Genomic DNA, 14874 nt, shown 5'->3' with positions numbered 1-14874 from the left:
GTGTGCCTGGAAAACCACTGGCCTAAGAGGAGAGGCATGTGCCTCACGGATCCAATCAACCATCTCTGCAGAAGTTAGGAATTGAGATATGGGAGATATGGGTATTCAAGGAAGATCTGTAGACAACTTCTTGTCTGATGGCCTGGACTCATGTGAATTCCATGGGAAGCCAACAAGTTTTTGAGAATTTTGTACGAGAAAAACGTTGCCAGACTGGACTGAACGAGACAAAGATGTGACGAAATGAAAGGAGGCTGTTAGAGTTCCTGGACTGTACTGGCGAGAAAGGGACTGACTGAGGTACCCAGCTGTGACCATTTCTTCATTTTCGAGACAGGGAAGAAGGACTCCAAAGTTGGGTCAGAGGTTGGCATGGCCGTCACTGCCCCCAAGAACCAGGGGCACGGTACTAGGGGACTGGGCCATCTCTCTCGGTCCTAGAAACGGAGGTCACCTCCTGAGTTCCAGGCATTTGTCCCACCTCCTCGGTTTCAGAGAGATAGGCTGCAGCAGCCCAGGCTGGGGGGAGAGCCCCCACCCCGCTGCCCAGGGCTTAGGGTGTGAAGCTGTTACCCCACTGGGCCTGAAGGACAGAGCACTGAGCCCAGGCAGAATCTTTTCCATCCTCAGAATGTAACGGAATTTGCCCCCATTAGGTTTCAAAAGTGCTTAGAGCCCACGTACTCCAGTAGTTTTTCGGGTTTCCTGCTTTAGGTAGGATAAGCCCTATCCAGTACCAGTCCCACAACTGTCTTTCAGAAGCAGATAACTTGTCTAGCTTCACAGGTGCAGTAGTGGAGAGAATTCCCACCTCAGCATGAGTCATACCTGGAGACTCAGCCGTTCCAGATATAGAAGATTATCAGGTGAGATATTAGAGAATTGATGTTGGAGTGAGTTAAGTCTTTGGGGATGTTGTGATGAAATGAATGTATTTCCTATGTGAGGACGTTAATTTGTGCCATGGAGTGGATGCAGAAGGTGTACTAGTGTGGACGGAGTTGTGTCTCCCTACAATTCAGAGGTAGAAGTCTTGGCCCCCAGTGTTTTAGAATGTGACCTTATTTGGAGAGAGTCTCTAGTCAGGTCATGTGGTTAAAGTGAAGATATGAGGGTTGACCCTACCCAACAGGATTGGTCTCCTTACAAAAAGGTGACAATAGGTATCCAGAACTGTGAGATGAAAAATACATAGTGTTTAAGTCAGCCAGTCTCTGGAATATTTTTGCAGCGGCCCTAGAAAACTCATATAATAAAATACACCTCCATCCATCAGCAGCATTAAAAGCATACAACCCATCGAAGAACCAAAGAAGCACACCCATGTAATCACAGGTTTCCCCTTCCACACCCATTGAACATCCCTGGACAACTAACTCTTCCTAGTTCAGACTGGGAAACCTGATCACACACTGGGCTGTGGCTCCTCGGATGCAGGTGCCTCACTGGCTGACAAGGATCCGAGTGGAGCTTGTGCTGCTCCATCAGACAGCATTCCATCATCCCCACGATGCATAGAGGCCAGGTATGAAGGTCTCCAAAAACAAAAGATTCTAGTCTGAAGAAGAGCAGAACCAGATAAATCTAAGCAAGTGGGATTCCATTTTTAGGGAGCCTAGAATAGGTATTGTTCCTTAAAAATTTTTATGTCGTTTTCTCTGTACTGTCTTTGGGTCCTTGCTCATGTTTACGAATGAACTCCATGGTACAGGGAATGCTGATGAAAAGATTGATCGGACTATGTTTGTCCTATTCATCCTACTTTCCATACACTGATACTTCTTATTTGTTGTTTAAGCCATAAAGCTATTTCCCTTACTTTGTGTTTTCAGTAAGCCACAGCTTGACATCACGATTGCTCACTAGGTTCCCCTTCTCCTCAATCACCCCCCCTGAAATGCTAGAGCAGATGTGTGAGCTTCCTCTGCCCATCTTCACATCAAAGCAGCCTTTTTCTCTTTCTTCCTATAACTCACCGGCATCAGTCCCCTTGAACTCTCACTCCTCACTCCCCACAGCCCAATCAGAGTTCATTGTTAACCCTGTTTTACTAATGCTCCTCATTCATTTCTGAATTTACAAATGGAAAACACACACTCCAGGGTAAAATATCCCAATGGATACGGTTTCTGAAAAAGACATGTCAAATTACCCAGTAGACATGCAAGGATAATTTTAGAAATTTATTTGTATGTCCCATTTGACAGAAAGATTGGCGCTTTAAAGCAAAAACAATTAGCATAATGAGAAATAAGTCACTGAGTGAGATGTGGTGTTTTAGACCAGGTACACAGCTCCGTCTCTGGAAAGGAACAGGGTTCTGCCAAGCGTCTTTGGTTTTCAAAGTGTTGCTCCGGACATGTAGGGTCACCTGGCGGCACCGTCCAGAGCGATTTAGTTGTGGCTGATTTCGTGGGGGGCGTTTCTTGGTCTCCTCGTGCAGTGAGCATTTCTCTTCAACTATTTTCATGACATTTTTCTAATATTCTGCAAAAACAGAAAGTAGCAAATCCCAATGAGGGGACTTCTTGGCTCTACATCCTTTCTCTATGGAGCCCAAGTGGAGCTCTGGAGGTGACCTGCCCACGCTGCCCAAATACACTACTCAGGGAAGCTCTGGCTACTATCCTGCCATGCCCCCATTTCCCTCTTGACCAAACGGTCCTCTGACAAAGGTGGAATAATCTATCTGGCTATGTGTTGGGCCATCTGGGGTGGTTCTTTCCCACTTCTGATGGGCTCAAGAAAATTTTGATTTTTGTCATTTACCCAGCTTTCGTTTCATGGTTTGACTGAGAGTGCCACCCTTTACTGGTTTCCACATATGAAGGAGAAGGGTTGTTTATGAGATGTTTCAAAATTCACGGGAAACATTTGAGAAAAATGGCCACATATTGAGCTTCAAGGCACAATACAATAAATTCCTGTGGGTGGCAATCCCAGAGTATGTTCTCTGGTCCACATACTCGGGCGGCTGGAGATCCTCTGGAAAGAAAAGCAATGGGAAAGTCAGCAGCTGCTCTGAAATTCAACAATACACTCATAGGAAAAAGTGCTAAAAATACAAGGACTTGGGACCCAGAAGAAAGCACAATGAAAGCTAACCTATATTAACATTAACATGAATATTAATATGCAAATCTCTTGAGGAAATAAGCACTATCTGACTTCTCCTAAAGGCTGACCATCCTCTGCATAACTTGATGCTAGGGGCAAGGAACATATACCACCCCTAGCACTGGATTCATATCCTTAAATGACCATGATTACAAACACTGAAAACAAAAACATCAGGTAAAGAATCACAACCCTGTCCCCCCAAACACCAGACTGTATATCAGTGCAAGGCTGTTGTGGGCTCAGCCTGGTTCACTGCCCCTACATTGGGACAATGACTGTTGCTCATAGACTGCAAGTCACTCATTGGCTACACCACTGAACACTAGGGCATGAGCCATTTCCGTGGGCACTTCCTAAGCCTACTGACACAAACCTGGAAGTAACGAAGGTTTCTGTTTAAAAAGAAACGAAAAGATTATCGTCATGGCAAAAAAAGAATGAACTGCAATAGTGATCTCAGAGTCAAGGAAGCTGGAAAATGAATGGATTCTTGGAAATTTTATTTAGCTGTATGTACTCTGTAACTGGGTCTCATTTGCTTATTTACATGGATTCGTGATGGGAGAGGTGTTGAAAACGTTTAGGAGGGTTACCTTGCTTCTTGTATCAGCGTATTCACTTTCTCTGTTGCTGTATGGCATACAGTGAAGTTCTGGAAAATTCCACCATCCAGTCACAGGAGAATGAGAGAGAAAAAGGTAAAGATCAGTGCAGTAATAATATCACCATATAGATAACCTAGAAACATAACTAACAAAAATGACCATTTAGGAAACTGAGGAAATGAAACACGATCACGGAAACACCCACTACTTTTCCTTGGAGCAAACTGCACTACAGCTATATTGGAGCTGACAATGTTTAGTACTGCGGGGAAAATGCTTGAAACATCGCAGGATGCCACACGCCACATGCCCCCCAAGTCGGAAGGGCACCACCCACCCCAGCCTCCGGTGGTGTCCCCCCCTTGGCGAGCCACTGGTCTTTCAGGCCACATTCAGTGGCTCTGAAAAGACCCTTTGGGTTCCCGTGGTGCTCGGGTGCTCCCGAGGGAGCGCACTTGCTCCTGGTGTACCTGAGGACAGCCTTTGTGCCTTCGGACTCGGCGAGCTTGCCCATCTGCCCCGGCAGCAGCAGGCGCGCAGCCATCCGGGTCTCCCAGGCGGTGATGGTCTGGCGCTTGGTGGAGCGGGCCAGGCGACCAGCCTCGGTGGCGATGCGGTCCAATATGTCATGAACCAAAGAATCCATGACACTCACGGCTTCCCGGGAAAGGCTGAGGCCCTGATGAACCTGCTTCAGCACCCGGCGGAAATAGGTGGCGAAGCTGTCCCCGCAGCAGTTGGAGTGGCACCTGCGGGGCCCACGGCGCCCTCGCTTCCTCTGCTTGCTCTGCTTCTGGGCCGTCGTGGAGTTGGCCTCTTTGGGCTCCTGGGTGATCAGCTGTTCCTCAGAGGTCGTCTCAGAGGAAGGTCCAGCCATGGCGGAGGCAGCGGCCATTAGATGGCACGACCAGACAATGGCGGTTGTGGACCCGGGAAGCCGGGGCACTTGGGTACGCAGCATGGCTCCACGTCTCGGGCCAGCTTCACGTCTGATTGGATGAAGTGTCACGCAGGGAGCCTCTCAGCAAACCTACCTGCGTTGAAGGTGACTGGATGGTCCCGTTGCGTGGCATCTCGTCAACCAATCACAGTGGGCGTCTGTGGGCCTAAGCGCCCCTTGTGGCCTAGCTCGGAGAAAGTTACACAGATAGATGCCTCACGGGGCAAAAGCGCATCCGCCCTTCTCAGCTGATCCATGCCACACTGTGAGCACTTTGAAGGGTGTCACTGAAAACCCCCAAAGTTTAGCAATTTCAGCTCATGATCCCTGAAGAGAGACAGACCTCCTGAGCCCTAGTCCATTATGCCAGGAGAATGACTGTGGCCACGTGTGGAACAATTCTCACCCATCTCAGAAGCTACTGTTATCCTGGGCTAAGCCACCCTGGCTTGAGCAGGAACTCCCTGACATGGCCGCCGAGGGCGCCTGGGCATCAAAGGACCTAGTGGTCTGGCTCCGGGCTTCAGTTCTGATCAACATCTTCCGTGAATCAGGAGAACGAGAAATGGCCATACCCCAGCCTCCAAGCAGACAATAGAAACAGAAAGGCGCTTTTATTAAAAACATATGACAACACTCAACATTGACCAGGTTTAAAAAAATGATTAAAAAAAAGGAAAACAAAACAACCACCACAAATCACAACTCAAAAGCTGGAAATGGCTAATAAGTTTAAGAGATATTGGGTTAAAAAATGTCAACTTAAATCTCCTAGGAAGCCCCTGAGGGAGAGAAAGTGATTCCAAAAACGGAAATTATGTTCAAGTTAGAAAGAGAGCTTTCAAGAGTCTCTGATAATATACGCAAAGGCATTCCTTAAATGCATTTAAGTAACATTAAGTTGCAGGAATTGAACAAGAAAGATTCTTAAGAAATGCTGAAGAAATAAAGGTCATCGATGAACTGTCATTTCAAAGGTCAGGCTTTCAAGTGTATTTCCTGTCATGTCTTTAGCAAACAACTTATTCTGCTCCTAATAAATCGGTTCATGATTAAGAAGGACAAAAAGGCTCATTTTTGTTGTTAGATAAGATCGTATGTGGTAAGCTCCGTGACGGAACTCTAGTACACCGTTTCTGAACAGTCCCCTTTACAAATGATGATTTTATAAATCTACTTAAACGTTTAGCAAGCCAATCCTTCTCGTAGTTTGGTACAAGGCACAAGAGACCTGTCCACGACAGTCTCTGTATTCATATCAGTAAGTCAGCATGATGTTTTTCTTAAAAAAAAAAAAAAAAAAAAAAAAGCAAACAAAAACCAGGGAAAGAGCCACATCGTTTTTCTTCACAATCTGCAAGGTTAAACCTCCCAGGGAGGCTCTCACTGGTTCATTTCCGGGTCACCTCCCCACACTTTCAGCCATGGCTTGTGGTGCCTCAAGGGCTGGAAAGCCTTTATTGCCTGAGCCAGTGGTGGCTATGGCATGAGCTGCTCTCATAGGATGTTCCCATCATCTACGTGATGCAAAATTGTAATATATAATCCTTATTTTGTTTCTCTAATTCTTTTTTTTTTTTTTATTTTTGAGACAACAATCTGTCGCCCAGGCTGGAGTGCATTGGTGCGATCTCAGCTCACTGCCACCTCCACCTGCCGGGTTCAAGGGGTTCTCCTGCCTCGGGCTCCCCAGTAGCTAAGACTACAGGGATGCGCCACCACACCCGGCTAATTTTTGTACTTTCAGTGGAGACGGGGTTTTATCATGTTGGCCACACTGGCCCTGAACTCCTGGCCTAAAGTGATCCATCCACCTCAGCCTCCCTAAGTGCTGGGATTACAGGCATCAGCCACTGCGCCCTGCCTGTTTCCTTAATTTTTAATACAGTCATAATCTTTATTGCATCAGGGTGTTTTCCATTTTATTTTGAGTTCGGGGGTACATGTACAGAATGTACAGGTATTTTAGAGAGGTAAACGTGTGTCATGGGGCTTTGCTGTGCCGATTATTTCATCACCCAGGCGTTAAGCCTAGTAACCATTAGGTATTTTTCCTGATCCTCTCCCTCCTCCCACTCTCCACCCTCCGATAGGCCCCAGTGTGTGTTGTTCCTCTCTATCTGTCCATGTGTTCTCATCATTTAGCTCCCACTTATAAGTGAGAACATGCACTATTTGGTTTGCTGCTTGTATTAGTCTGTTCTCACGCTGCTATGAAGGAATAGCCGAGACTGGGTTATTTATAAAGGAGGGAGATTTAATTGACTCACAGTTCCACAGGGCTGGCGAGGCCTCGCAAAACTTACAATTATGGTGGAAGGAAATGCAAGCACGTCCTTCTTCACGTGGTGGCAGGAAGGAGAAGAAGTGCAGAGCGAAGGGGTAAGCCCCTTCTAAAACCAGCAGATCCTGTGAGAACTCACTCACTATCATGAGAACAGCATGGCGGACAGCACCCCCACGATTCAGTCACCTCCATGTGGTCCCACCCTTGACACAGGGAGAGTATGGGAATTACAATTCAAGGTGAGATTTGGGTGGGGGACACAGAGCCAAACCATATCACTGTTCTTACAGTAGTTTGCTAAGGATAATGGCCTCCAGCTCCATCCAAGTCCCTGCAAAGGACATGATGTCGTTCTATTTTATAGAGGCATAGTATTCCACGGTGTATATGTACCACAGTTTCCTTATCCAGCCTATCACTGATGGGCATTTGGGTTGATTTCATGTCCTTGCTATCGTGAACAGTGCTGCAATGAACATACGCATGCACACGTCTGTATAATAGAACGATTTCTATTTCTTTGCGTATATGCCCAGTAATGGCATTGCTGGGTCGAATGGTATTTCAGACTTCAGGTCTTTCGGGTATTGCCACACTGTCTTCCACAATGGTTGAACTAATTTACACTCCCCCGAAGACAGCGTGTAAGCATCCCTTTCTCTCCACAAACTTGCCAGCATGTGTTATTTTTGGACTTCATCATAGTAGCCACTCTGACTGATGTGAGACGGTATCTCATTGTGGTTTTGATTTGCATTTCTCTAATATCAGTGATGTTGACTTTTTGTTATTTGCTTGTTGGCCCTATGTAGGTCTTCCTTTGAGAAGTGTCTGTTCATGTCCTTTGCCCATTTTTTAATGGGGTTGTTGGTTTATTTCTTGTAAATGTGGTTAAGTTCCTTACAGATGCTGGATATTAGACCTTTGTCAGATGCATCGTTTGCAAAAATGTTCTCCCATTCGGTAGGTTGTGTGTTGACTGTGTTGAGAGTTTCTTTTGCTGTGCAGAAGCTCTTTAATTTAGTTAGATACCATTTGTCAATTTTTGCTTTTGTTGGAATTTCTTTCGGCATCTTAGTCATGAAATCTTTGCCTGGTACTGGTGTTCATGTCCCGAATGGTGTAGCCTAAGTTGTCTTCTAGGGATTTTATAGTTTTGGATTTTACTTTCAGGTTTTTAATTCATCTCATGTTAATTTTTGTATATGGTGTAAGGAAGGGGGTCCAGGTTCAATCTTCAGCATATGGCTAGCCAGCACCTCCAGCACTATTTATTCCATAGGGAATCCTCTCCACATTGCTTGCTTTTTTTCAGGTTTGTCAAAGATCATATAGTTGTAGGCGTGCAGTCTTAATTTCTGGGTTTGTCTTAAAATAATAATAATAACAACAACAATAATAATAATTTCTGCATTCTCTATTCTGTTCCATTGGTCTGTGTGTCTGTTCTTGTACCTGTACTGTAGCCCTGGAGTATAGTTTGAAGTCGGGTAGCATGATGCCTCCAGCTTTCTTCCTTATGCTTAAGATTGCCTTGGTCTATTCGGGCTCTTTTGTTGGTTTCATGTGAATTTTAGGATATTATTTCCAGTTCTGGGGAGAATGTCAACGGTAGTTTACTGGGAATAACATTGAATCTGTAAAGTGCTTTGGGAAGTATGGTCATTTTAATGATACTGATTCTTGCTATGCATAAGTATGGAACGTTTTTTCCATTTGTTTGTGTCACCTCTGATTTCTTTGAGTAGTGGTTTGTAGTTCTCCTTGTAGAGATCTTTCACTTTCTTGGCTAGCTGTCTTCCTAGGCATTTTATTCTTTTTGTGGCAAGTGTGAATGGGAGTTCATTCGTGATTTGGCTCTCGGGTTCATTGTTGTGGATGTACAAGAGTGCTTGTGATTTTTGCACGATGATTTTGTATCCTGAGGATTTGCTGAAGTTGTTTATTAGCTGGAGAAGCTTTGGGGCTGAGACGATGGGGCTTTCTAGATATAGGATCATGTCGTCTGAAAACAGGGACATGATTTTGACTTCCTCTCTTCCTATTTGAATGCTCTTTATTCCTTTCTCTTGCCTGGTTGCCCAGGCTGGAACTTCCAAGACTATGTTGAATCGCAGTGGTGAGAGGGCATCCTTGTCTTGGGCCAGTTTCCAAGGGGAGTGCTTCCAGCTCTTGCCCATTCAGTCTGATGTTGGCTGTGGGTCTGTCATAGATGCCTCTTATTATTTTGAGGTGCGTTCCTTCAGTACATAGTTTACTGAGAGTTTTTAACATGACGGGGTGTTGAATTTTATCAAAAGCCTTTTCTGAAGCTATTGAGATAAACATGTGGTTTTTCTCTTTCGTGCTGTTTATGTGGTGAATCACAACTGTTGCTTTGCATATGTTGAACCGACCTTGCATCACGGGGGTCCTGGGGGTGAAGCCCACGTGATCGTGGCGGATATGCTTTTTGGTGTGCTGCTGGATTCGGTTTGCAAGTAGTTTGTTGAGGATGTTTGCATCGATGTTCATCAAGGATATCAGCCTGAAGGGTTTTCTTTTTCTGTTGTCGTATTTCTCCTGCGTCAGTTTTATACAATCATCATTTTACTCCTCTTGTTAATTTATTCTATTACCCTTCCTTCTTGGCACCTCCAGTCATCTTCTTGTGATCACTTTACATCTCTTTAAATGACATTCTTCAGAAATTTCTTTAACAAAGTTTTTGTTGGTATCGGCACTAAGAGTTTTCCATTTCTCTCAAATATCATCATTTCTGACTTTGGTCCTGGAAGAAATGGACTCTGAAATAAAGTTTAGTGTGTGGGAAACTTATTCAGGGTCAATAGCTGAGGAAGGGTCTGGAGGCAGGCAGGAGTGGGCATAGGGAGAAGTTCATCTCGAGTGCAAGGCCAGTGGAATCCTATTCTGATCCCAGGGTGAGATCTGAAGATAAAGGGGCCCATCAGGGTATTCGCCATTGTGCCAAAATACCAGACCGTTCGACTTCTCCTGGATCAGGCAGTGTGTATGGGCAAGGCAGCTAAGAGTAGCTATGGTAATACTGGAAAGGACTAATGGCTCAGGACTGGCACCTGCTTGCATTCCCAACACCCGAAACAGCAAATCCGTCCTTAAAGGGGACGCTGGCTCGTCCACGCCTACCACAGCCTCATTCTCAAATAATACTTTAGCTGGCAATGACATTCTGTGTTAACACACATCTCCTCTGATTTTGGCTTTTATTTATTGATATAAGGAGGTTGGCTGTCAAACTGTTTGTTATTCCTTTATAGGCCTTGTAGTTGTCTTTTTTTCTTTTCTCAGCTATTGTGATTTCTGTTTTTACTTTTCTTAAGCTTTAGAAGGGTGGGTACAGGTGTGCTCCCTGAAGGTAGGATGTCATGTCTTCCTTCAATTCTGTAAAATTACCAGCTATTTTCCCTTTGATTAGAATTCTTCCCAACTTGCCCGGTATTACTTATAAGGTATACTTTGTGCTTTTTAGTCAAACCCTTAAGGTTTATCAGTTCTCCTCACTCCTTTCTCACATGTTATGTCCCTATGAAATTTTCACAATTACTTTACATCTATCTTCTCATTCTCCAATTCTCGGTCCAACTGTGCCTAATCTGCTATTTAAAATTTCTTTAATTTTGTGTTATAGCCGTTCAACTTTCATACTTTGGCAAAGCTCCATGACATAGGCCTGGGCAATGACTTTTTGGATATGACCCTGAAAGCCCAGCAACAGAAGCAAAAAGTAGACAAATGTGATGGTGTCAAATTAAAGACGTTTTTACAGAAAAAGAATAAATAATAGAGTGAGGAGACAACCTGTTACCCAATGTAATGCCTACACGACCTAGATAAATTTCTACCCTGCCTTAACTCTGCTTGTCTTTAGGAAACAGGATGCCTGACATCAGAATTTCCCCATCGTGACCAAGCTGGCTGAGACTGATGGGATGCAATGCGGCAGCTCAATTGATCTTAGAGAAACCTGGAACTTCGTTATAATCTAATTCCTATACGAACTGACACACCCACCAGCGCCATGACTGTGGACAATCACCGTGACAACGACTGAAAGAAACCACGAATGGGCAATAAAGTAGGTGGCATTCTGTTTTCGAGAATTTCTGCACTTATTCAGACAAAAGACATGAGTATTCCTCCCCTTGCTTTCAATGCCCAATCCCTTCGTTAAAGATCCCCTATATCTGTGACGTTCCGCCTCTCCCAAGGTGAGAAGTTGATTTCTGAGCCAATCTCCTGCTTGTAAAGTCCATGGCCAGGGAATAAAGCCTGCACTGCCTGACACTCACTTGCAATTTCTCATATTGGCTTCACAACACCGACCAGGGAAAGAAAGATACCACCTCTCGGGGGACCCTTTTTTTCGGTAACAAGCCCACAGAACTCGAGAAAATACTGCCAAATGTACAACTAATAAGAGGTTAATATCCAAAATATAGAAGGAATATGAACAATGCAATAGCAAGAAAACAAATAATTCAATTTTAAAATCGGCAAAGGACCTCAATAGACATTTCTGAAAAGAAGCAGCACAAACGGCCAGTGGTACATTAAAAATGCTCAGCATCATTAGTCACGAGGGCAATGTAATTTTTTTTTTTTTTTTTTTGTGAGGCCGAGTCTCTCTCTGTTTCCCAGGCTAGAGTGCAGTGGCACGATCTCAGCTCACTGCAACCTCTGCCGCCTGGCTTCAAGCAATTCTCCTGCCTCGGCCTCCTAAGTAGCTGGGATTACAGGTGCCCGCCACCATGTCTGTCCAATTTTTGTATTCTCAGTTGAGACAGGGTTTCACCATCTTGGCCAGGCTGCTCTTGAACTTCTGACCTCATGATCCACCCGAATCGGCCCCCCAAAGTGCTGGGATTACAGGTGTGAGCTGCTGTGCCTGGCCTGGCAATGTAAATTTAATCCACAGTGAGATGTCACCTCACACACCTGTTTGAATAGCTTTTACCAGAAAAGATGAAAGTCGTAACAGTGTTGTCGAGAATGCAGAGAAAAGGGCACTCTTGTACACGCTTGGTGGAAATGTGAAGTAACAGAGCCATTACGGAAAACAGTGTGGAAATTCCTCAAAAAACGGAATTATACAAATGCCATATGGTCCGGAAATCCCACATACCCGCTCTGGGTCTATAGTCAAAGGGAGTGAAATCAGTACCATGAAGAGACTTCCGCACTCCCATGTTCACGGCAGCATTATACACCACAGTGAAGATGTGGAATCTAACTAAGAGTTCATCATTGGGTACATGGGTAATGGAAACATGGTATGTAGATACAACAGAATACTCCTCAACCTTGACAAAAGCAACATACGTCATTTGGCACACTGCAGATAAAGCCGGGGGACGTTATGCTAAGTTATGAAATAAGCCAGGCACAGAAAGAAAAATACCAAATGTCTTACTTATAGGTAGAATCTTAAAAAGCTGAACTCATAGAAGTAGAGAGTAGAATGACAGCTCCCCAGGGTCTGGGACGTGGGTGGGGAGGGGTGGGAGGAAGAAAATGGGGAGTTGCCGGTCAAAGGTGGCCACGTTCTAGATACACAGGATGAGTACCTTTTGAGATCTATTGCACAGCAGGATGGCTACAGTCAGTAGTAATGGATTGTGTAAATCAGGACAACCAAGAAAGTAAATTTCATATCTCTCAGCATAAAAGTGATAGGTAAATGAGGGGATGGACATCAGCTTGGTGTAGTCTTACCACATTGAATACATATTTCAAAATATCACATTTTACCCCATAAATGCATACAGTTAAGATTTGTGCATTAAAAATAACATTAATAGAAATATAAAAAGACTGAGCATATCAAGTGTTTGCAGAAATGTGGAACAACTGGAATTCTCATGCATTGATAGTGCTCATGGAGAATGGTACAGCCCTTCAGAAACTATATATCAGCTCCTTGGAAATTAAATGGGCACTTACCGTGTGACCTGGCAATCCTATTCCTGCATATTGACTCAAGAGTAATGACAGTGTATAAAAAGAAAACGAGACATTTGCAAATTAAAACAATTCATTGAGTGTAATAGCAAGAGGCAACCCTTTCTGTCAGACATCCCACTCTGTTGAAGTTTGGTTAGGCGAAACACTTGTTTATGCAATTTCATCTGAATTCACGCTCAAATGGAGACTGAGTAAGGTGAAGCAAATCAATGATGCATTTCCTTACAGTTTGAGGTATTTTCTGTGAGGTACATTAACCTAAAGAAGCATTACTTCGACCAACTTCTGACAGGCTGACAAACTCAAAGGATAATACCATGTCGGGTGGACCAGGCACCGGAGTGACGTTTGGGAGATCAACCTGGGTGCTGGTGTCAGATCTAACACAGTAGCTGTGGAACTCTGGGTAAGGAAGGCCCTTGATGTATTTGTGAAAGGATACCGAGTTCCTGGAAGTGATAGAATTCACTCTGCCAGTCCGAGGATTATAGCAAGCACAGTAATTATGTACCTTATTCCTCCTTAACACAAAATTCCCTCTGGTGCATGACAAAGTACCTCAACAAGCATCTGGTCCACCAGATAGTCCTTGCCTAACATCAATCCCCCAAGCACATGTTGTTCACAAGTGCCTCTGTGTAGATCTTGGGAGCAGAGTTAGTTAAATGATGGACATATTTCAGGATTTCAGAAGAATCATGGAAGCAGCAGCAAGCCCATGAGGTGCAGGACCGGCCTGTCACACACATCAGATAGATGCTGCATGGCAGGGACTGGATTGATGACGCGAGTGAAGAGGAGTCAAGGTGCTTTTGTGCTCCACTAATGCCCTGTTCAGGTGCCGGCCCATTTGGCCTGTGACCCCAGGTGTTTGACCACAGTCCTTCATAATAAGGTGAAAGAATATATGCCACTTTTTCAAGCTTTGTACTCCCGACCACGCATTTGTTCCCCGCTTACCCAGGAGTGAGGGCCACAATCAAAGAGGAGAAAGGCTGTGATGGGTCAAGAATGAGGACCAACCCCATTGTACCGGCCACTACACTGGGGTGGGATTCTTATCCTGCCAAATAAATGTGGTGGTTTTTTTGTTGTTGTTATTGTTGTTTTTTTTTTTTTTTCTGTCAGGCCCATGTGCTTGGAGGTGAAAAAGACATTTTATTACCTGAACATTCAAGTAGCTTGGGGACAAAATTGCGGATGGGAAAAGAGAGAATCATTTTTATCTCTCGATTTCCATTTGATTCCCTTTGTCCTCTTATTGATGGAGTAGGCAGGAGACATTTCCACTCATACCTATTAATTCATATCTTTCAACCACCAAGACTGTGACCAAACGATCAGAAAAAGAAACTTGTCCGAAAATTAATTCAAGATGGATTAAAGACTTAAATGTTAGACCTAAAACCATAAAAACCCTAGAAGTAAACCTAGGCAATACCGTTGAGCACATAGGCATGGGCAAGGACTTCATGACTAAAACACCAAAAGCAATGGCAACAAAAGCCAAAATTGACAAATGGGATCTAATTAAACTAAAGAGCTTCTGCGCAGCAAAAGAAAATACCATCAGAGCGAACAGGCAGCCTACAGAATGGGAGAAAATTTTTGCAATCTACCCATCTGACAAAGGGCTAATATCCAGAATCTACAAAGAACTTAAACACATTTACAAGAAAGAAATCAAACAACCCCATCAAAAAGTGGGCAAAGTATGTGAACAGACACTTCTGAAAAGAAGACATTTATGCAGCCAACAGACACATGAAAAAATGCTCATCATCACTGGCCATCAGAGAAATGCAAATCAAAACCACAATGAGATACCATCTCACACCAGTTAGAATGGAGATCATTAAAAAGTCAGGAAACAACAGGTGCTGGAGAGGATGTGGAGAAATACGAACACTTTTACACTGTTGGTGGGACTGTAAACTAGT

General features: G+C 44.2%; 2 protein-coding genes across 3 annotated transcripts in view; one reads left to right on the top strand and one right to left on the bottom strand.

Moving 5' to 3' along the window:
* Positions 1-2168: 2168 nt before the first annotated feature.
* On the bottom strand, positions 2169-4786 carry LOC129024731 (histone H2B type W-T). 2 transcript variants are annotated; one of them, XR_008497124.1, is made up of 4 exons: positions 4196-4786; positions 3714-3772; positions 2770-2985; positions 2169-2487 (listed from the first exon to the last, which is right to left on the bottom strand). XR_008497124.1 is itself a non-coding variant. In XM_054471922.1 (3 exons), the coding sequence occupies exons 1-2, from the start codon at positions 4684-4686 to the stop codon at positions 3736-3738; spliced, it is 528 nt and encodes a 175-aa protein (XP_054327897.1). In that variant the 5' UTR covers positions 4687-4734; the 3' UTR covers positions 2169-2487; positions 3714-3735. The 2 variants fall into 2 exon arrangements, 1 of the variants encoding a protein (XP_054327897.1); XM_054471922.1 differs by lacking the exon at positions 2770-2985 and having other exon boundaries at positions 4196-4734.
* Positions 4723-14874, top strand: part of LOC129024729 (histone H2B type F-M-like) — a 29037-nt gene continuing 18885 nt past the window's right edge. Inside the window, exons 1-2 of the mRNA XM_054471921.2 lie at positions 4723-4863; positions 10602-10697. Of these exons, the coding sequence (XP_054327896.1) occupies positions 4723-4863; positions 10602-10697 (237 nt within the window). The remainder of the gene's footprint in view (positions 4864-10601; positions 10698-14874) is intronic.

Source organism: Pongo pygmaeus, chromosome X, assembly GCF_028885625.2.
Source record: "Pongo pygmaeus isolate AG05252 chromosome X, NHGRI_mPonPyg2-v2.0_pri, whole genome shotgun sequence".
In the NCBI taxonomy this organism is placed as follows: domain Eukaryota; kingdom Metazoa; phylum Chordata; class Mammalia; order Primates; family Hominidae; genus Pongo; species Pongo pygmaeus.
Note: the sequence above shows the minus strand (reverse complement) of the source record. Positions and strands in the feature narration are given on the sequence as shown.